Below are 18,882 nucleotides of genomic sequence, written 5' to 3'. Positions count from 1 at the left end.
CACTTTTGTATTGAGCCTGAACAGGCTGTGGCTTTTCATTTACTAGAATGTGTGTATTCAATCGAATGAATTCAGTTGGTTGCTAAATTCAATTCCGATCCGGTCAGGTGCGTTGTTCGGCTGATTCTCAGATATTTCCACAGGTGAGTGATCGAAAAGGTTGAAAAAGATTCCTTGGAGTAAACATCTCACATACCATATACTCTACATATGTATTTGTATACCTCCCCTTGATTGCACGGTATGTGTACACTGTACAGTCTATATGGCCATATCCCCTGTTTCTAAGCCCATTGTATGAGGGATTCTCTGCAGATAGCGTGCATTACCATTTACCAAAAAAATGGATCAATCACATATAGTACTTTGCATCAAAGCGATCCTTCGGGGAACCTTCATGGGTGCAGACACCCGAATGAGGACTTTATTTTAGTCTAGTCTAGTCTTAGTCTACTATTGGCCTGATTGAATGACCCGCCTTTCGTCCAACCCCCAGAGCCACCATGTGCTGTCCAAGTCGCTATTACCGGAACACGCCGTGCGTGCAGTGCTGTCTCATCGACTGCAGCTACTGCTGCTTCCGATCAGACTGTTGTGGCCCCTGCTGTGGGACCACCCACCCGCCTAGTTTGTGCGGCGGGTGCTGTGGATCTTGCTGCTAGCAGGGCTGAAGATGGACCACGACAACGCACCCCGACCCGGCGGACTGGCAAGCATTCTCCAACTGGATGTAGAATTTATTCTCTTTTATGAACAGCAACAGCAACAGCAACAGAACGAGTAGTAGTAGGCTTCGAATCGATTTGGAGCAGCTGTCCAGGTTGACGAGCTGCCGAATATCGGCTGGAGCTCATTCCGACTTTGAGCCTGGTTGTGAACACATCAAAAAAAGTTTTCAATCTCCAAAAACCAACATCTTTTGGAACCCTTTTTTTGTTTGTGGTAAGTGGTCAAGAAAATCTTGAACGTTGAATGTAACTTCTTCTTAGACTTGGTCTACCTTTGACAGAACACCTGTGCTCTCTGTCGAAACCATCCTCCATCTCCATCTCCTGTTCCTGCTCCTACTCCAGCTGACTACGCTCATCAGGATGTGCTGCAATCCCGGTGGCAGCTGCGGTCTGCCCGCCTGTATCCAGTGCACCAACTTCTGCTTCAACTGCTGGACCGGCACGGCGAGCGTTCCCAGCTGTCGCCCTGGCTACACACCAGCCTGTCCGCTCTATCGCGGCTGCTGCGGTGGGCCTCGAGGCTGTTGCTAGCTACCCTCCTCGATGTCTACGAAACTGAGAAATCAATTTACCGTCTCTCATAGAAAATCATCCGTGAATAAAAGAATTTCAAAGCAAAACATACGTACATATGTAGGTGTGTACTTTTTACTGAATGCAGGGCACAATACATAAGGGCCGTATTTTAAAATAGAGGACCCATCAGTTGGACAAGTTGTGTTCGTATATCGCCATATCAGAAGAATGCCAAGCCTCCGAAACAGAACTTAAGATGTCTTCAGGACCGGATCGACACTCAACAGGGCTCAGGCTGCCCGTTCCTTGTTACTTTTCAATTATTTTTATTTAATTTTTTAATTTTTATTATTATAATAAACAAATAAATATTTCATCAAATTCAAATTTTTCGATGATTTCGGTGGAAAATTGTCGATGATTTCGGACAAGGAAATCTCCTGTCCTGAAATTGTCGCGAGGTGAAAATTCCACTTCTGGAGCATCCGTCGTTAGGTTTCTTTTTTCTACGACGAGTAGGTGTTGATAATGTCCTAAGCTACCCAAAGGATGCACGCTTGTCCTGTTGTTGTGACGAGTTGTCGGCACTGGTACTAGTACTCAGGTAATGCGCCAGCGGCAGGTGCAGATAGCAGCGTCCTAAGAGCATTCCATCGAGTTGACAAAAGACGGCGGGCCTCAGCCAAAAAGAGTTGGCAGTAAACGCTTTGGCTAATTTGATTATACGCATCTGATAGAGAATTTTCCAAGGCTTCCGAAAATTTAAACTTTGAGAAAATCTGAAACATAAGATAGCTTAGGAGATTTGAGCATTCAAAGTTGAACATTTTTCCAGTGAGTGTGTGTATCAGTGTTTCATATGATTTTTGTTTCAGTCCCTTGTTTAAGGTGCATTAATTTGTAGCATTGGCTCGTTGGACAGACTTCTAAAGAAAATTTTGTTTTTCAAACTCCATATCTATTTTTTGAGTATTTTTATGTTGCACAGGCAGCTCTGAAAAAAGCCTTTTTCCAAATCTAGTGTTTGGGCTGTTTTTCAATTTTGACTTAACCGTTCAGCTTCTAGAATGGTCCAAATAAGATTTTATATGGGATTTTATAACTGCGACAAACCTTTTTCGTGCAAGGTTGCGCCACTTAAATTGATCTAGGAGCTGAAAGGGTCAAAATCACAGAATCCGCTTCTAAAGTGAGATAAAAATATATATATAAAAAATTCAGGGAAAAGTGATTGGCAAATAATTATTCTTTATAAACATTAATTAAATTAGATTTTACTTCCAACGGGGATGATTATTTTACAAAAATAAACTATTAGACATTTTATAATTAAAATGTAAAAGGTTTTTTTAAATATATTATAATTAAATTTAAATATAAAAATAATTTTTAAAGCGCAATTCACCATTAAACGTTCTTTATTGATCCAAAAATAAAAAAATGTTATTTTATAAAGAAAAACATGCACCGGCAACAAAGTTCAACTTTGACACTGTATTGTAAAGAGTTCTTGTAGAGAAAGATTTATCTTTTAAACGCAAATTATTTCATGAAGATTTCGTTTTTCTTCCAGAAGCTATTTATTTTGCAATCTGAATGAGCGGCAATGCCGTTCCGTAAAGGCCAAGAAGGCATCCACTTTACATTTTGAATATCGTTCAATAAACGTTGTAATTATTTGATAACAATAATCAATAAGTATTCGGCTAATTTGGGATAAAAAACATTAATTCCACAAAAATTAACGGTATAGCATTTTATTACAGACTCGCCTGAAGACATTGATGGAGCGCTCAGAGATAAGACCCACTTATTGAATAGTTTAAAATTGTATACCTACATATATATTGATTTTAGAATTTCAGAAGAGTTCAAAGGACTACTGCATGCCACATGATGAAGGAAAACCGTCTTTATAAAGGCCCAGAGTGAAAAAATATGCAGCGATACAAGAGGGGCTTATAGATTCCCGATAAAGACGGAGGGGGACATCCACCGCAATAAATCCAGAGCTGTCAGATGCTTATGTAAGTTCTTGGACGTTGACATGCAATGACTGGATCTTGCAAGAGGCGATGCAATTACTGCACCGTCAAGTGGCCCGTCTGTATCCAGCAGAAGGCTGTTACGCGAGCATGCAGGAAAGACAGCTGTTATACTAATATTCGAGGAAAATTAGCACTAAAATTACTAAGAGAACTAGGCATGCATTCAAAATACAAATACCTCTACAATTACTGATTACTACTGTACTGTACTTTCTGTACTGATTCTATACGGTCCTGGTGTACTTTGTACTGAGGGCACCATACACATGAGCCGTATTCTTAGATCGGACGAACAAGCGAGATATAGAGAGTCTTTGCTATATAGGGGTCGATAAATTCCTTTGACCACCTCTTTATAAACCCAAGCACGCCTTATTTACCATGGTAGAAATGTGTTCGGAAAACCTTAACCTTAACCCCAAGATCATCCACCAGGGTGGTTCTCTCAAGAGAACTACCAAATAGGGTATAGGGAGGCATTAAGGTGTAACAAGTTAGCACAACACCATGAAGGAAAGTTATTGAGAGCGGATTGCAAGCGAGAATGAATTGAAGTGTCCTTATACTGGACACACAGTTTAACATCATCCGCATACATAAGTACTCGAGAGTATGTTAATACCGAAGGCAGGTCATTAATAAAGAGTGTGAAGAGTAAGGGGCCTAGATGGCTGCCCTTTAACTGGTAACTTAACCCGCGACTGATATAGATATATGTATTAGATATAGGCCGGTGCACTGTGACCCGAGGATGGTCAGGATAGTAGTTCAGAGTCCCACCCACATGATTTGTTTTGTTGGGATTTGTTTTGTTGGGATTTATTCACAGATGATTTTCTATGAGAGACGGTAAATTTGATTTCTCAGTTTCGTAGACATCGAGGAGGGTAGCTAGCAACAGCCTCGAGGCCCACCGCAGCAGCCGCGATAGAGCGGACAGGCTGGTGTGTAGCCAGGGCGACAGCTGGGAACGCTCGCCGTGCCGGTCCAGCAGTTGAAGCAGAAGTTGGTGCACTGGATACAGGCGGGCAGACCGCAGCTGCCACCGGGATTGCAGCACATCCTGATGAGCGTAGTCAGCTGGAGTAGGAGCAGGAACAGGAGATGGAGATGGAGGATGGTTTCGACAGAGAGCACAGGTGTTCTGTCAAAGGTAGACCAAGTCTAAGAAGAAGTTACATTCAACGTTCAAGATTTTCTTGACCACTTACCACAAACAAAAAAAGGGTTCCAAAAGATGTTGGTTTTTGGAGATTGAAAACTTTTTTTGATGTGTTCACAACCAGGCTCAAAGTCGGAATGAGCTCCAGCCGATATTCGGCAGCTCGTCAACCTGGACAGCTGCTCCAAATCGATTCGAAGCCTACTACTACTCGTTCTGTTGCTGTTGCTGTTGCTGTTCATAAAAGAGAATAAATTCTACATCCAGTTGGAGAATGCTTGCCAGTCCGCCGGGTCGGGGTGCGTTGTCGTGGTCCATCTTCAGCCCTGCTAGCAGCAAGATCCACAGCACCCGCCGCACAAACTAGGGTGGTCCCACAGCAGGGGCCACAACAGTCTGATCGGAAGCAGCAGTAGCTGCAGTCGATGAGACAGCACTGCACGCACGGCGTGTTCCGGTAATAGCGACTTGGACAGCACATGGTGGCTCTGGGGGTTGGACGAAAGGCGGGTCATTCAATCAGGCCAATAGTAGACTAAGACTAGACTAGACTAAAATAAAGTCCTCATTCGGGTGTCTGCACCCATGAAGGTTCCCCGAAGGATCGCTTTGATGCAAAGTACTATATGTGATTGATCCATTTTTTTGGTAAATGGTAATGCACGCTATCTGCAGAGAATCCCTCATACAATGGGCTTAGAAACAGGGGATATGGCCATATAGACTGTACAGTGTACACATACCGTGCAATCAAGGGGAGGTATACAAATACATATGTAGAGTATATGGTATGTGAGATGTTTACTCCAAGGAATCTTTTTCAACCTTTTCGATCACTCACCTGTGGAAATATCTGAGAATCAGCCGAACAACGCACCTGACCGGATCGGAATTGAATTTAGCAACCAACTGAATTCATTCGATTGAATACACACATTCTAGTAAATGAAAAGCCACAGCCTGTTCAGGCTCAATACAAAAGTGAGTATTAAATGGCAATCGCCCACGGGACTAGACCATCTGGCTGGTGGAGCTGGGTTCAAATCCGGGACTAGCCCAACAGTCGAAAAAATTATAGTCCCATCTCTGCCCAAGGAACAAATGGAGGCAATATTGTCTTATGATCGTTCCTCTATTATATTTTATTTATTTTTTTTTGTTTTGCATTATCATTTCGTTAGTTGGGATCAGCAATGTATAGGACTATCCGCCGTGAGGACAATGTTAACTCTTCGTCCTTCACTGGGCTAGCAACAGCGAGGGTGGCAGGGACAGATGGTGCACTGCAAGTAGGCCGGGGTACAGGGGGAACAGCAGAGCTCCACGCAACATTGCGTAGAATAGGGTCCGCCACAGGGTGGGCCGCAGCTCGGGCAGCACGAAGCTGGTCCACAACACATGTTCTGAAAAAGACATCAGTGCTTTGCCGGGAAGGATCATTATTGACTGATTATACTTACGATTACTTAGGGGGTTTCCGTCTAAAAGCTATGCGAAGCTCAACGAGATGCTAATTCAGTTAGAAAGGACACAACTTAAGAAATAATAATGCAAATATTTTATACATAAATATCTTTTTCTATGTGTTAACACATCGAATTTTGAACTACGAATGAGAAACGCTAGACGTTCATAGAAAGCGTGTGACAGAAGCTCGATTATTATCTTAAGACTACTAGATTTGTACTTTTATCAAGGAAAGGTGATTTAAAGCATACGCCAAAGCAAGCTGGTCCATGGCAGCCTTATGATCCGACAAATCTGATGAAGATAGCATTTCAAGATATTGCAGTTTTGGCTTTTGAACCGACTGTTTCAATGGCATATGATATGTACAATATGCAGTGGTCCGATCTGATCGATTACGACGAATGGTCTGTCTATGCATGATGTAGACTCGGCTATTGAATAATATATGCACATATCTACTATATGGAGTCGGAGATGATTATATTGGCTTAACAAGCCAAGGGTATAAAACAGCGTTGAATTGAATACATATACAACGGAACATATTCAAGTATATGTATGTACTTGTATTGTACGGCGTATTCAACGCCAGCATCAACTTTTTTATAAACACAAATACATTTCATAGCTCAAGCCTTTCCATTTGGGGTGTGTATACGGGGACTCCACTGGCGATAGTCGATCTGTGTTGCGGCCTCGTACTCCTGCACCAGACAGTCCACAGTGTCGCGGGCCAAGTCCAGCTCGTTGAGATCCTCCTTGAACATATCTTCGCGTCGGAAATTATCCAGAAAGGCGTTGCGCTTCTTAAGCTTGTCATACTGGGCCAGGGCGCGATTAAAGAGCGCGCTAATGCCCGTATGATTGGCCATCATCAGACCGGACACCTTGTGGGGGGTCTGCACATAGGGAGAGCTGCGCGATAACGCAACCTGGATGCTGGCCGGGCCCCAGGGTATGAACTGGGCCAGCTTACGCTCCCTTATACGCTGAAGGGACTTGTGCACCTGAGTAGGGTCCACCTCGCCCTGTATGATGTTCAATATGGAGATAAAGCAATGTCGATTCTGCTTGTCAGCCGTTGAGGAGACCATCATATTCTTGGGCTGCAGTAGGCGCCGCATCACGTCCAGCACGGTTGTCCTCCTCACATTCGCCTTGGTCTGGAATCCATCAAAACATGGTCGCGTGGATGCAAGGGTAAGAAAGAGAACTCAGCTCACCTCATAGTCCGTTATGAGCGGGGTGTAGCCGGTCATAAGGAAGTGCAGCTGGGGCGTAGGTATGAGCGGAGCAATCAGACCGATCAGATTGTTGTTCATATAGGAGGGATACCGCAGAGTAGTCGTGCTCACACTCATGATGGTGGAGACCAGATTGTTGATTTGCGTGAACGTCGGCGTTTGAATGTGCAGACGCTCAGTGGCTATGCGGTTCAGGGCGGTGTTGTCTAGCACCACCACGCTGTCGGCGCACTTCGTCAATCGCTTTAGAGTGAGTATCGAGTTGTAGGGCTGCACGACCACATCGCTGATCTCGTCCTGGTTGGGGAACACACTGTAGGTCTGTATGAGTTTCTTGGGGAATCGATCGGAGAGGCGCTCGAGCACGTATGATCCCATGCCAGAGCCCGTGCCTCCGGCAATGGAGTGACACAGCACGAAACCCTCAAGAGAGTCGCTACCATCAGCCTCCCGGTCCAGTATATCGAAGACCTCCTCTTGGACGCGCTCGCCTTGGCTAAAGCCGGAGGCCCAGTTGTTTCCTGCGCCGCCGCCATGCTTCGACAGAAACACATTTTCGGGATTGTAGAGCTGTCCGAGACCGGAAGCATTACATTCCAAACTGATTTACTGATTCCCTGGACTCCAACCAGTTGACTTACCTTGGCATATGGAGAAGTCATGATGCTCTGGATGACACGCGGCTCCAGATCGATCAGAACAGCACGCGGTATGTAATGGTTGTCGTCGGCCTGGTAGAAGAACACGTCCTTCCGGTCCTGCCCATCCGCTGCAAAGTCCTCAAGCACTCCGTCCGGGGATATGCCGTGCTCCAGGCACAATCGCTTCCAGAACTCAAAACCAACTTAAGCAGAAAATTAGCATGTGAAATTACAAGTTGAAGCTTTTGCTCAGCTCACTCTGATTGCCGCATTGGCCCAGTTGTAGCGTAATTATTTCACTCGGCATTTTAAACTTTTCAAAGATTTTGCTTGCACAGAAAAAATTATTCAAAATAACTGTTCTTGCAGAACCGTCCGACCCTCATGAATAAAAACAAAATATACCGTCTTATTTTAAGAATATACCGTAAATATACTGAGAAATTCAAGTTATATTTTACATATTCCTCGTTTTCTTTCTTCCGTTGAATATTACTAGCTATATAGAACTTTTAGCCGTGCCCACATAATTTTACCCTATTGATGAATCAATTTTCTACTTAACTGGCTTATTTTTATTACTTGCTTTTATTGTATTTTGACTAAAACAAGGTTTAAACAAAATAGTTCAACAAAAAAAACAGTCGCTAAAGCCCTAGTATAGGCCTTTGTATACCCTATTTTGTTAATTTTATATGAAGATGAAATGTGATTTATTAAGACCTTTTCTCAAATTGATATTCCTTAGACATATTCATGTACATTATTAGTATCTTGTATATATTTATGTCGTATACTTCAGTTTACGGTCACACCGCTAGTCGCGAAAACAGCTGTTGTTATTGATTATTTTTTTCATCCGTGGGCTGCACAAAAAATGAAAAGTTTTTAAATAAAAATCACAATGCTGCGTCAGGAGAACTTGGCCGCCAACTTCTGTGGCCTTCTGGCCAGCCAGGGACACACAGGCAAGTACTTTTGGTTCGACTTCAAAGCCATTTGCAGCTAATCGAGCATTCCACTGCTCTCTCGGAGCAGAAAAGGCGAACGAATGGCGAATTTTGGGGCAGGAGCAGGACGGATCACTGTTAACATCCTGGATATTTGATTATATGGACGATGAAAAGAGACGTGAGACCTGCATTGGACATTTCCATGCCACCAAAAAGCAGCTGCGCCTGCTATGGACCATGCCCTGCTGCGAGGTCATCCAGGCGAGCATCAACAGCAGCGTGACTCTCCTCTCGTATGTTGTGAAAACCGAGGGACAGTTCTACCAGGCTTTCGTGGTGGAGGTGCGCAGCACCGAAGTCGGCACGCCCACGCCCCTTAACGTGGATCCCTCGCCGCGCCAGATAATGACGCAGTTTCTGTGGCGTGTGGAGGGTGCCACGCGCACCTGCTGGCAGGACAAGCTGTTGGTGCTGACCCACGAGGAATGTAAGTATTTGTAGTCCGAGTCGGCCGTTAAGGTGTTCCCCATTAACCATATTCCCCGTGCAGCCATCAAGCAGTACAATTGCATTGTCAAACAAAGCTCGACAACAACGCAACCTGGTGGAGCCGAAGGCAGTGCCTGGCGTCTGGACACCAGCATACTGACCCAGGAAACACTGGCCAAGAATTTCAGCTGGGCTCAGTGGGATGCAGAGTGTCAGGCCCTCTACTACATACACCTCAAGCCAAAGGCCCAGAGTCTCAGTTTGCTGGACGAACGGGAGGAGGCTGGCGAGCAGACAGCTCCCACGCTGAGTCCAACACTGTCCGCTTTTCAGTTTAACGAGAAACAGCCGACGGAAACGGTGGTAGGTAGTCTGGCGACATACCCTGATAAACCCAGTTGAAATGGTGCATTCGATCCTTTACAGCTCAATATACCCCTGAATCTACCGAAGCTGCCAACGGGCTCCAATGACTCCAATGATTCCACGCCCAGCTACGACGACGATGCTGTTCCTCTGCGCGTGCATGACAGCACGCTGAACTTAATCATTCTGGCGGACAGTTCGGGCATGTTCTTCGTCTGCCACTATTACCTGTACCAGCCCATGCAGACGGAGCAGCAGGAGGTGCACTTTGCCTATTCTGTAACGCTGTTGCATCACGGTTGTGTGGTTCACTGTGTCATGCCGGGCGTTCCCTGGCAGAAGGCTCGCTTGCTGCGGCCGACATTTGCTCTGCATGGCCAGCACCATTTGCTCGTTTCCTCGGCCTTCTTTGTGCACCTGCTGGATGTGGGACTGCAGCACGAGCCCATTTGCCACATCGTTTGTGCGGCCCACAACCGAGGGCCGGATCTTACCCAGCTGGTGCCTCTGAGGAAGTGGGGTACCTTGGCCTATGATACAGCCACCTTGGACTTGGTTTCGCTGACTGTACCCAGATCGCATCTCATTGAGGCGTTCCGAAATGACAGCTCCCTGGACAATCGCATCAGCATCATTCACTATTTTTTACTGCATTCTAATGATTTGGATGTCCTGGCAGAGCTGCTGAATACCATTTTGGAGCGTCCTCTATCCCTCGATACGGTGGCCCTGCTGAAGGAGGCCCTCGTGGCCGGCAGCTATGCGGCCGCCAATCGAGGTTTGCCCGAAGAAGCCAAGCCGCTGATGAGACTCATACCTTTGACAACGGCCGTGGCTTCGCGCTCTATCCATGCCCGTGTGGCTGACATCAATGTGGGTTTGTCGCACGAGACACTTCACAACACCAGCATGATGTTGCTCTCGCCGCAACAGCGTCTATCGCCCTATCGCACCGACATCTGGACACGTCTCTGGGACCTTCTGAACGAGTCAGCCAAGCAGGAGCAGCCGCGATTCAGCGCTGAACAGGTCACAGAAAAGCTGATCTTCAGTTTGGCGTGCTATCAGCCGGAGGCTCTCTCCCGTTCTACCACACCGATGACGCCGGATACGGGCACTGGTGGATTTGGGGACTACAGCAGCAGCAGTGCGTTTCCGTTCAGCAACGAGGTGCTGCCCTTCATAGAGCTTGAAGGATGCACGGCCAGCAAACAGGAGCATGTCATCTCTGTGGTAAGAAATAAACTCCTTTTCCCTATTGACTTTTCTATTGATATGCTGGCTGGCGTACTCCTGGTAGTATTTACGTGAGCTGAGCGTCCATTTGGTAAAGCACTCGTCGAAACCACAAACAGGATTCCGCTGGCTCAAGGAGACCTTCTTCGAGCGGTCGCAGGCTCCGGCTCACGTCCATGCCGTTGCCTCGCAGTTCGTTTCTTCACAGCTGGAGCTCTCCAGGGCGCTATGCTCGCTGGTTTGCCGCGCTACGGGTCTCGATGCACGTCTGGAGACTTTGAGGGGATTTCAGTTGATGTGAGTGAAGGAAATGTGACTCCTTATTATTGGGCATTACTCGAAAACTTGCTTAATGGACTTTTTTTAGTGACCAAATGGCTGGTAGTCAACAGCATTCGCTGTTTCTCATTCTGGAGCGCTATTGTCTGGCCGTGGAATCGATTGCTTTTCCTCTGCCCGAGGGCTTCTCTTCGTTCTTTACCTACCTGGGCTATCGGGCCTTGGAATTTGACATGTTCCTGCAGTACGTTGAGAACCATGTGTTTGAACTGCAGGTGGATGTGATGAAGACTATTGTCTACGGTGGGACTACTTTCGAGTATTAATTTGGAGCATTTATTTACTTCCGATTCGATTCCTTTGCAGATATCGAAGACTCCCCACTGGGGATTGAGCGAAAACTCTTGTTGCTGACAGCCCTGCCCAAACAGCGGGCCCAGAGGCTGCTGAAATGCTGGCAGCATCCGGACAGCCTCATGATCCGTGGGCGGGAGCATGCGGCGAACATCCTTTCGGGCCAACAGCAGGAAGCTCCACACCAGCAGCGACCTTCTGCCGGGGCCAACCAGTTGCGGACCAACGCGAGGAGCGGTGAGATTTGCTTTTCCACCATTCTTCTTTCGAATCAATTTCATTTGCACATCCATTCATCCTCCGATCCAGCTTTGGGAAAGCCTCACACACTTGTTTGCCATTCGCTTCTTTTGGTTTTCCTAATTATCATTTTAACCACCGCCGTCCTGAGCATTTCTAGCGTTGTGTTCAGGCAACGGTCCCGCATTTGGTAGAACACTCAAAGCTGATTCTCATCTGTTCCATGACTGGTAAGCGATGACAGCGCCATCAATCATCAAACTCCGTGTTTGCCAGTCTCCGTCGTGTCTCAAAAAGCAATTCGTGTCTTTTGTGTTTTTGTTTCTTGTTTCTTTACATTGTAGTTTCTAAATGTTTAACTTATGTGACACCTTATGTTTCAGATCTTAGTGCAGAAACACTGTCTCCTCTGGACTCTTTTCTTGATTTGCTGACGGCGAAGGCGAGTCTGAATGAATTAGACTACAATTTACTCATCGAAACGACTCTAAGTTCCATGGACCAGCTGAAAGTGGAGGAATAGGTGCTCATTGTAAAAATACATATAACATATAAACAAAACATTAGTATAACATGTAGGCCAAAGTATTGTGTCAAAATATCGAGTATTTGGGTTATTAAGTATGTATCCTAGTATAGTCTAAGCTACATCCTGGCAGGAGGCGGACAGAAGTTAATAGAATATGCTCTCTTTGAAACTTGGCCATGGCTCGTTCCTAGATGTTCGAAAGTTTCGGTGTTTAATTTTATTTCAATGGTTCCTATTGTCATCATACATACGACTATGTACAATGTATATAGGCTTACATAAATTGCCGCTTGTTTTTTGTATAATTCGTCAAATATTTATGTATAATTGTTTAATTACGTCTTTTAGTTGTATATTAATATAATATAAGTTGTAAGCTACCGAAGGCCAAACACAAATATAAGGGGATCAGACGTAGAGTGAGTGAGACTCTGCCGCTGATCCAATTAATGCACTAACCCACTATCCCTCTGCTGACACGCACTCCACTGTAGTTTTGATAAAATGCACACATCGCTTCCTCTTGGAAGTGTGCTACAGTGGTTTTGCACTTGTAAACCCTAGCGTTAGCTTGATGCCTGGCCAAGTCATTAGATAACTGGTAATTGCAAGAATAATTTCAAAGTATCAAAGTACTGTTTTTAAAACTCTTCGTTTGCCTATTTTCTTATTGTCAAAATCGATTGTTCGTTATAAACCAATAATAGAAATACGACCCTGACTGTGAAATTTTAGATTTTGGTTGAATATAATTGTTTTGTAGCATATTGAAAACATATTGAAATCCAAACGGATTAACATCTTAAGTGTCAGTATTTGATAAGCTTTCGGCTAGTCTATGCTTTAATTTGTTCGATTTTTTCCAATCAGTGCAGATCAACATTGATTTCAAATGAAAACTACCACCATGAGGTTCGCAGTGTAATTTTAGATTCTAAAAGATTTATTCTTCGAACAATGCCAACTTATCAACCAGACAATCTACCCTACGTCTTGTGAAAACTACATTCCACAAATAGGCTATGACAGAAAAATGCACATTAAACATTTAAAATATTTATATAAAGTAATCGTTTTCTTAGTTTATGTGTCGCACTATACTATTCTATAAGGTATGCATCAATCGCTTGAATAAACAAATTGAAAAAGATTGCGAAAACATTCAATCGCAACGCACGTCGCCAAATACTGAGTATTTTGTTATTGGATTCGCAGATCCGAAGCAGACTGACTCAGCTGCCAAGGGAACTGATTAACAGACGAAGAGGAGGGAGAGGTGTCGCGATCAGAGGCAAAGGATAGCACAAAACACAATTTACGTACAGGATCTCCACGTGAATCGAATATAAATTCAATTGGAATTTGTTCCTGAATCAATGTCTTGGTAAGTCTTTCAGTCTGTGTTAACAGCTTGAGGGTAGACTTTCCGATCCCAGCCCTTCAAATTCAGATGGTCCATCAGATAGGAGTTGGTGCTAAGAAGGCTGGAAAATAATGATCTCAAAAATTTTAAATCGAAAGGAGTTTGCAAAACTCTGCAGTAGAAATATGAAAAATTCAAGGAGATGCACTTGCTGCCTGGCTCAGGTACAATGGTGGGAATTAGGACATTGGATTGACCGGGAAATGGTCCTGCTCTTAATCCGATCGAGAATCTTAAGCTCATCATGAACGGACATCTACACATATACAAACTAATGGTAAGCACTGCAGCACAGCATTGAAAATAGAGGTGGCCCGGAGCGTGTTTTCTTCGTGTTACGATAGTCACACCCGCGTGTGCCTGTTAATAAATATATTAACTCCATTGTTGTTCGTGTTCCATACAATAAACAATTTTCGGAAGAAAAAAAACTATTACAAAGCTATGTTACAGCATATAAAATCGTAAAAATTCACGTATTTTTTTCCTATTTTGTATAGTACAAAACTTAACCTAGTAAAACTACTATTTTATATAATACAAAACTTATACTACGAAAACCTAAAACATTACTTTTTTTCTTTGTTTATTTTTATTTTTTTTTTATTGTACTTTGTATTTTTGATGTTTTTTGCTGTTACTCTTAGAGCAACTTATACAACAGTCACAGGAAAAATAACGATTTAGAAAAAAAAATAATAAATAACGAGGGGGAACGTTGTGAGTTGCTGCGGACACCGCAACTCTACGGTTATACCCGATACTAAGTCAGTATGGCTCTCCTCCGGCAGACGCCGCTAATATTTAACGACACGACAAAGAGTGCGTGCGAGAGAGACAGAAAATCAGTCTGAGCGTGACGTCGGGCGCTGCGTAGCCACTGCAAATTGATTTGTTCCTTTTGGCTATAAAAATGATCTGATCTGATCCAGATTCAGAAATCTAATAGATATGGTCATTATCTATGATTCTGCGTTTTTAGTTTTCTCAAATCTGCAATATTGTGGATGCAACAGATTTTCGTCCTTTGTGGGGGCGGATGGGGGTGGGGCGAAATTCTGAGATATACGTTTTATAGTGACATCTTAAAGGAGTGTGTGTACCAAATTTGGTTACTCTAGCCTTAATAGTCTCTGAGATTTGTGGTTGCCTCAGATTTTCGTCCTTTGCGGGGGCGGAAGGGGGTGTGGCGAAATTTGGACATGAAATGGTCAAGGTCCGATATCACAGGAGTGTGGATACCAAATTTGGTTGCTCTGGCTTTTATAGGTTCTGAGATCCTTGAACTCATATTTTGCAATTGGCAAAACCGACCATGAAACCTGTGTGTTAGAGTGAGACAGAGCGAGAAAGAGTGAAATTGTTTTCGTGATTCTGGCTGTAATAATTATACGATCTGGTTCAGATTTTGCACTCTGGAAGATATAGTCATCTTCTACGATTCTACGATTTTTAGTTTTCTCGTATCGTCGAAATTGTGGATGCCACAGATTTTCGCCATTTGTGGGGGCGGAAGTGGGCGGGGCAAAGTTTTGAAATATTTTTGGAGCAGTGACATATCACAGAAGTCTGGATCCAAAACATCGTTGCTCTAGCTCTTATAGTCTTTGAGCATTAGGCGCTGAAGGGGACGGACAGACGGACAGACGGACGGACGGACAGACGGACAGACAGACATGGCTCAATCGACTCGGCTATTGATGCTGATCAAGAATATATATACTTTATGGGGTCGGAAACGATTCCTTCTGGACGTTACACACATCCACTTTCACCACAAATCTAATATACCCCAATACTCATTTTGAGTATCGGGTATAAAAATGCGTGTCATCAGGGTCGAAGAATTTGGAGGGGTATATTATTTGGTTCAATTATCTGTCCAGGTTTCTATGGTAGAGCTTCTCTTAGATCATGCTTGATCATTCTGGCCAGCCTACGCCGGTATCTGGGCAAGACGCCTCGCCAGTGCATTAGGGTGGCTTCTGAGCTTTAAAATCGGTTTTAAAATAAAACTAATTAATTTTCAAATCGAAACAAAAAGTTTAATTAAATAAAATGGCTTTCTTATAAAAAGTCATATACAAATAAATGCATATTCAGATTAATTTCAATATGTGGTTTTTCTTTTTATTCTTAACTTATATAATCAGTAATTTTTTGACTTATAAAAACAGTTGCGTACAGCATTATTTAAAATTAAAAGATTTTAATAGACAAATCAGCCGAGAACCGGCTCCACCACCTCGCTGGTTTTTTGCGTTGTTTTCGTTGTTCATCTAAAGGATAAACCAAATTGAAAATTAGTTAAATATATGCAGAAATATGCAGAAAAAATCGAAAATTGAAAGGCAAAAACAATTTCAAAGCGCCGATAAGCGACTATGATAATTTGTATTTATAGTATTAATTTTATAGTACACAGATGTGACAGATGGCGCTTCGCGCTGATCTTCCACCTGATCTACATGTAAATTATCAATTACTTGATGATCGTCGATATGCTGCGAATTTCACTTCTTGTTTCTGGATAATCCAATCTGATTGTTTTTTAACGGGATGATTTGCAGATATTGAGATGGTATATGTACAAATGTATGTTGTTCTTTTGATCGGTATTTTTGCTATATACACCCAGCGACATTGCCGCACTCTGAAATCTCACGCATATTTGACTTCTTCAGCATGGTTTTTCTAAATGTTATCCGTTTTCTTTAATTTTTATTTTTTGTTGTCACTTTATCAATTTCAAACAAAAGTTTATACTAATTTGTTTTTACATCATAGTCATATACTTAGAAACAAATTATTTTTAAAAGCACACGTTTGTACCCCATTTCGGTAATTTGTACCCAACGGAAGCAAAAATTAAATTCAATACAAAAAAAACTTTTCACAACAAAAACTAAATTTTTTCCAATAGGTTCAAACGTTTTTTTTTATACTAGTAATTAATTAATTAATATTATGTACATAGTACCAATCTTAGCAATGGGATAAGGAAAGATCGTGTCATTATTAAACAAGATTCATAATTGGTTTAAAAATTATGTTAAGATATCAATAGAACTGTAGCAGCGTTTTGCAGACGATATTTCGGCACGAACTATTCAACGTCGGCCAAAGGAGGTGCCTTTAATAGCAAGGACACCTGTCAAATAACTACAGAAGAGGACAATGCTTTTCCAAAAATTGCTGCATTGCCACCGTAAAGCATTCGCGTTGTATGTATGATCTTGGGAAACATATCTAAATATAAAACTGTAGCGCTAATTATGTATGATTAAGGGATTGCTGAATGCAAAAAAGTATGAAGAAATTATTCGCAGTGGAGTTGTGTCCAGTATGGAATCAGTTGCTGCGGGAGAAGAAAATATCATTTTTCAAATTCAACTAGATAAACGACAGATAAACATTTTGAAGCCGGAAGTGGACAATAGTCCCTAGATGGGCCATCTAACAGCACCGACCTCAATCCGATAGAGAGTGCAAGCTATTTAGGTTTACATAGACTTTATAAAAGTCAGGTTTGAGGATATAACGGATGAATATCTGAAGGTTTTATACGATTGGATGTCCAATAGCGTCAAATGTGTAATAAAAGCGACACCGCAATTAATATTGTTTATTATTAGTTAATAGAAAACAAAATAACCTATTGGAAAAAATGTTGTTTTTGTTAAACAAATTTATAATTTGTATAATTTTTATAGTTTTTATGGTTTTTATAATTTTACTGAATTTGTTTCCTTTGCTTGATCAAATTACTAAATGACCGTTGAAAAAAGTATCATTTGGAAAAATATTTGTCTTTAATTATATGAATATGAATCAATCAATTTAGTATGTACTTTTGATTTATCGACAAAAAAAAGAAAAATTAGTCGGATCGGATAACATTTAAGGAAACCCCACTCTGGAGACGTAAACGAGGGGGAACGTTGTGAGTTGCTGCGGACACCGCAACTCTACAGTTATACCCGATACTAAGTCAGTATGGCTCTCCTCCGTCAGACGCCGCTAATATTAAACGACACAACAAAGAGTGCGTGCGAGAGAGACAGAAAATCAGTCTGAGCGAGACGTCGGGCGCTGCGTAGCCACTGCAAATTGATTTATTGCTTTTGGCTACAAAAATAATCCGATCTGATCCAGATTCAGCAACCGGATAGATGGTCATTCTCTATGATTCTGCGTGTTTAGTTTTCTCGAATCTGCAATATTGTGGATGCAACAGATTTTCGTCCTTTGTGTAGGTGGAAGGGGGTGGGGTGAAATTTTGAGATATACGTTTTATAGTAAGATCTAACAGGAGTGCGGATACCAAATTTGGTTACTCTAGCGTTAATAGTCTTTGAGATTTGTGAATATCCCCAGATATTCGTCCTTTGCGGGGACGGAAGGGGGTGGGGCGAAATTCTGAGATATACGTTTTATAGTGAGATCTAACAGAAGTGCGGATACTAAATTTGGTTGCTCTAGCTTTTATAGTCTCTGAGATCAAGGCGCTAATGTTTTACTCTAAGCAAAGCCGCCTATGCTACGTGTGTGTTAGAGAGAGACAGGGCGAGAAAAATGAAATTGTTTTCTTGATGATGGCTATAATAATAATACGATCCAATTCAGATTCTGCAGTCATAAAGATATGGTCATTCTCTACGATTCTGCGTTTTTGGTTTTCTCGTATCTTTAAAATTGTGGATGCCACAGATTTTCGTCCTTTGTGGGGGCGGAAGTGGGCGGGGAGAAGTTTTGAAATATTTTTGTAGCAGTGACATATCACAGAAGTCTGGATCCAAAGCATCGTTGCTCTAGCTGAACTGTCTCTTAAACTAATTGCATGCAATATTTATAATCATTTAAATTTAGCTAACTTTTAACTTATCTTTTTCCGCATTTAGTAACTAAGTACCAGTATTAACAGATAATTGTTAATTTAATAAATAAATAAATAGCTCTTATAGTCTTTGAGCACTAGGCGCTGAAGGAGACGGACAGACGGACGGACGGACAGACGGACAGACAGACATGGCTCAATCGTGACTATTGATGCTGATCAAGAATATATATACTTTATGGGGTCGGAAACGATTCCGTCTGGACGTTACACACATCCACTTTCACCACAAATCTAATATACCCCAATACTCATTTTGAGTATCGGGTATAAAAACAGAAGTGGATTTTGAGGTTGGGGTACA

The 18,882-nt window shown here is 42.6% G+C and overlaps 4 protein-coding genes across 5 annotated transcripts; 1 reads left to right on the top strand and 3 right to left on the bottom strand.

Moving 5' to 3' along the window:
- Window positions 1–4,098: 4,098 nt before the first annotated feature.
- LOC6598074 lies at window positions 4,099–5,372 on the bottom strand. Its single transcript, XM_026987610.1, has 3 exons — window positions 5,299–5,372; window positions 4,507–4,945; window positions 4,099–4,439 (listed from the first exon to the last, which is right to left on the bottom strand). The coding sequence occupies exon 3, from the start codon at window positions 4,355–4,357 to the stop codon at window positions 4,187–4,189; it is 171 nt and encodes a 56-aa protein (XP_026843411.1). The 5' UTR covers window positions 4,358–4,439; window positions 4,507–4,945; window positions 5,299–5,372; the 3' UTR covers window positions 4,099–4,186.
- A 198-nt stretch (window positions 5,373–5,570) lies between these two features.
- LOC113565478 (keratin-associated protein 5-4) lies at window positions 5,571–6,002 on the bottom strand. Its single transcript, XM_026987611.1, has 2 exons — window positions 5,918–6,002; window positions 5,571–5,860 (listed from the first exon to the last, which is right to left on the bottom strand). The coding sequence occupies exon 2, from the start codon at window positions 5,855–5,857 to the stop codon at window positions 5,705–5,707; it is 153 nt and encodes a 50-aa protein (XP_026843412.1). The 5' UTR covers window positions 5,858–5,860; window positions 5,918–6,002; the 3' UTR covers window positions 5,571–5,704.
- A 470-nt stretch (window positions 6,003–6,472) lies between these two features.
- LOC6598075 (tubulin gamma-2 chain) lies at window positions 6,473–8,124 on the bottom strand. Its single transcript, XM_002023098.2, has 4 exons — window positions 8,071–8,124; window positions 7,813–8,015; window positions 7,151–7,741; window positions 6,473–7,090 (listed from the first exon to the last, which is right to left on the bottom strand). Exons 1-4 carry the CDS (start codon window positions 8,117–8,119, stop codon window positions 6,557–6,559), a joined length of 1,377 nt encoding a protein of 458 aa, XP_002023134.1. The 5' UTR covers window positions 8,120–8,124; the 3' UTR covers window positions 6,473–6,556.
- A 576-nt stretch (window positions 8,125–8,700) lies between these two features.
- On the top strand, window positions 8,701–13,421 carry LOC6598076 (protein pigeon). Of its 2 annotated transcripts, XM_026987332.1 has the most exons (9): window positions 8,701–8,780; window positions 8,851–9,252; window positions 9,316–9,617; window positions 9,681–10,853; window positions 10,921–11,153; window positions 11,224–11,438; window positions 11,502–11,726; window positions 11,799–11,959; window positions 12,113–12,179. In XM_026987332.1, the coding sequence occupies exons 1-8, from the start codon at window positions 8,717–8,719 to the stop codon at window positions 11,921–11,923; spliced, it is 2,739 nt and encodes a 912-aa protein (XP_026843133.1). In that variant the 5' UTR covers window positions 8,701–8,716; the 3' UTR covers window positions 11,924–11,959; window positions 12,113–12,179. The 2 variants fall into 2 exon arrangements, with proteins under 2 accessions (XP_026843133.1, XP_002023135.1); XM_002023099.2 differs by lacking the exon at window positions 11,799–11,959 and having other exon boundaries at window positions 12,113–13,421.
- The last annotated feature ends 5,461 nt before the right edge of the window (window positions 13,422–18,882 follow it).

This window comes from Drosophila persimilis, unplaced genomic scaffold, assembly GCF_003286085.1.
Source record: "Drosophila persimilis strain 14011-0111.01,24,50 unplaced genomic scaffold, DperRS2 tig00000124-arrow-pilon, whole genome shotgun sequence".
Classification (NCBI taxonomy): Eukaryota; Metazoa; Arthropoda; class Insecta; order Diptera; family Drosophilidae; genus Drosophila; species Drosophila persimilis.
Note: the sequence above shows the minus strand (reverse complement) of the source record. Positions and strands in the feature narration are given on the sequence as shown.

Excerpts from the sequence above, each read along its gene's own strand:
- LOC6598074 (XM_026987610.1), bottom strand. The coding sequence starts at position 4,357 with ATGTGCTGCAATCCCGGTGGCAGCTGCGGTCTGCCCGCCTGTATCCAG.
- LOC113565478 (XM_026987611.1), bottom strand. The coding sequence starts at position 5,857 with ATGTGTTGTGGACCAGCTTCGTGCTGCCCGAGCTGCGGCCCACCCTGT.
- LOC6598075 (XM_002023098.2), bottom strand. The coding sequence starts at position 8,119 with ATGCCGAGTGAAATAATTACGCTACAACTGGGCCAATGCGGCAATCAG. Across the intron at positions 8,016-8,070 it reads GGGCCAATGCGGCAATCAGA|TTGGTTTTGAGTTCTGGAAG; the intron begins GTGAGCTGAGCA and ends TTTCTGCTTAAG. Across the intron at positions 7,742-7,812 it reads TGACTTCTCCATATGCCAAG|CTCTACAATCCCGAAAATGT; the intron begins GTAAGTCAACTG and ends GGTCTCGGACAG.
- LOC6598076 (XM_002023099.2), top strand. The coding sequence starts at position 8,717 with ATGCTGCGTCAGGAGAACTTGGCCGCCAACTTCTGTGGCCTTCTGGCC. Across the intron at positions 9,253-9,315 it reads GGTGCTGACCCACGAGGAAT|CCATCAAGCAGTACAATTGC; the intron begins GTAAGTATTTGT and ends TTCCCCGTGCAG. Across the intron at positions 10,854-10,920 it reads AGGAGCATGTCATCTCTGTG|TATTTACGTGAGCTGAGCGT; the intron begins GTAAGAAATAAA and ends TACTCCTGGTAG.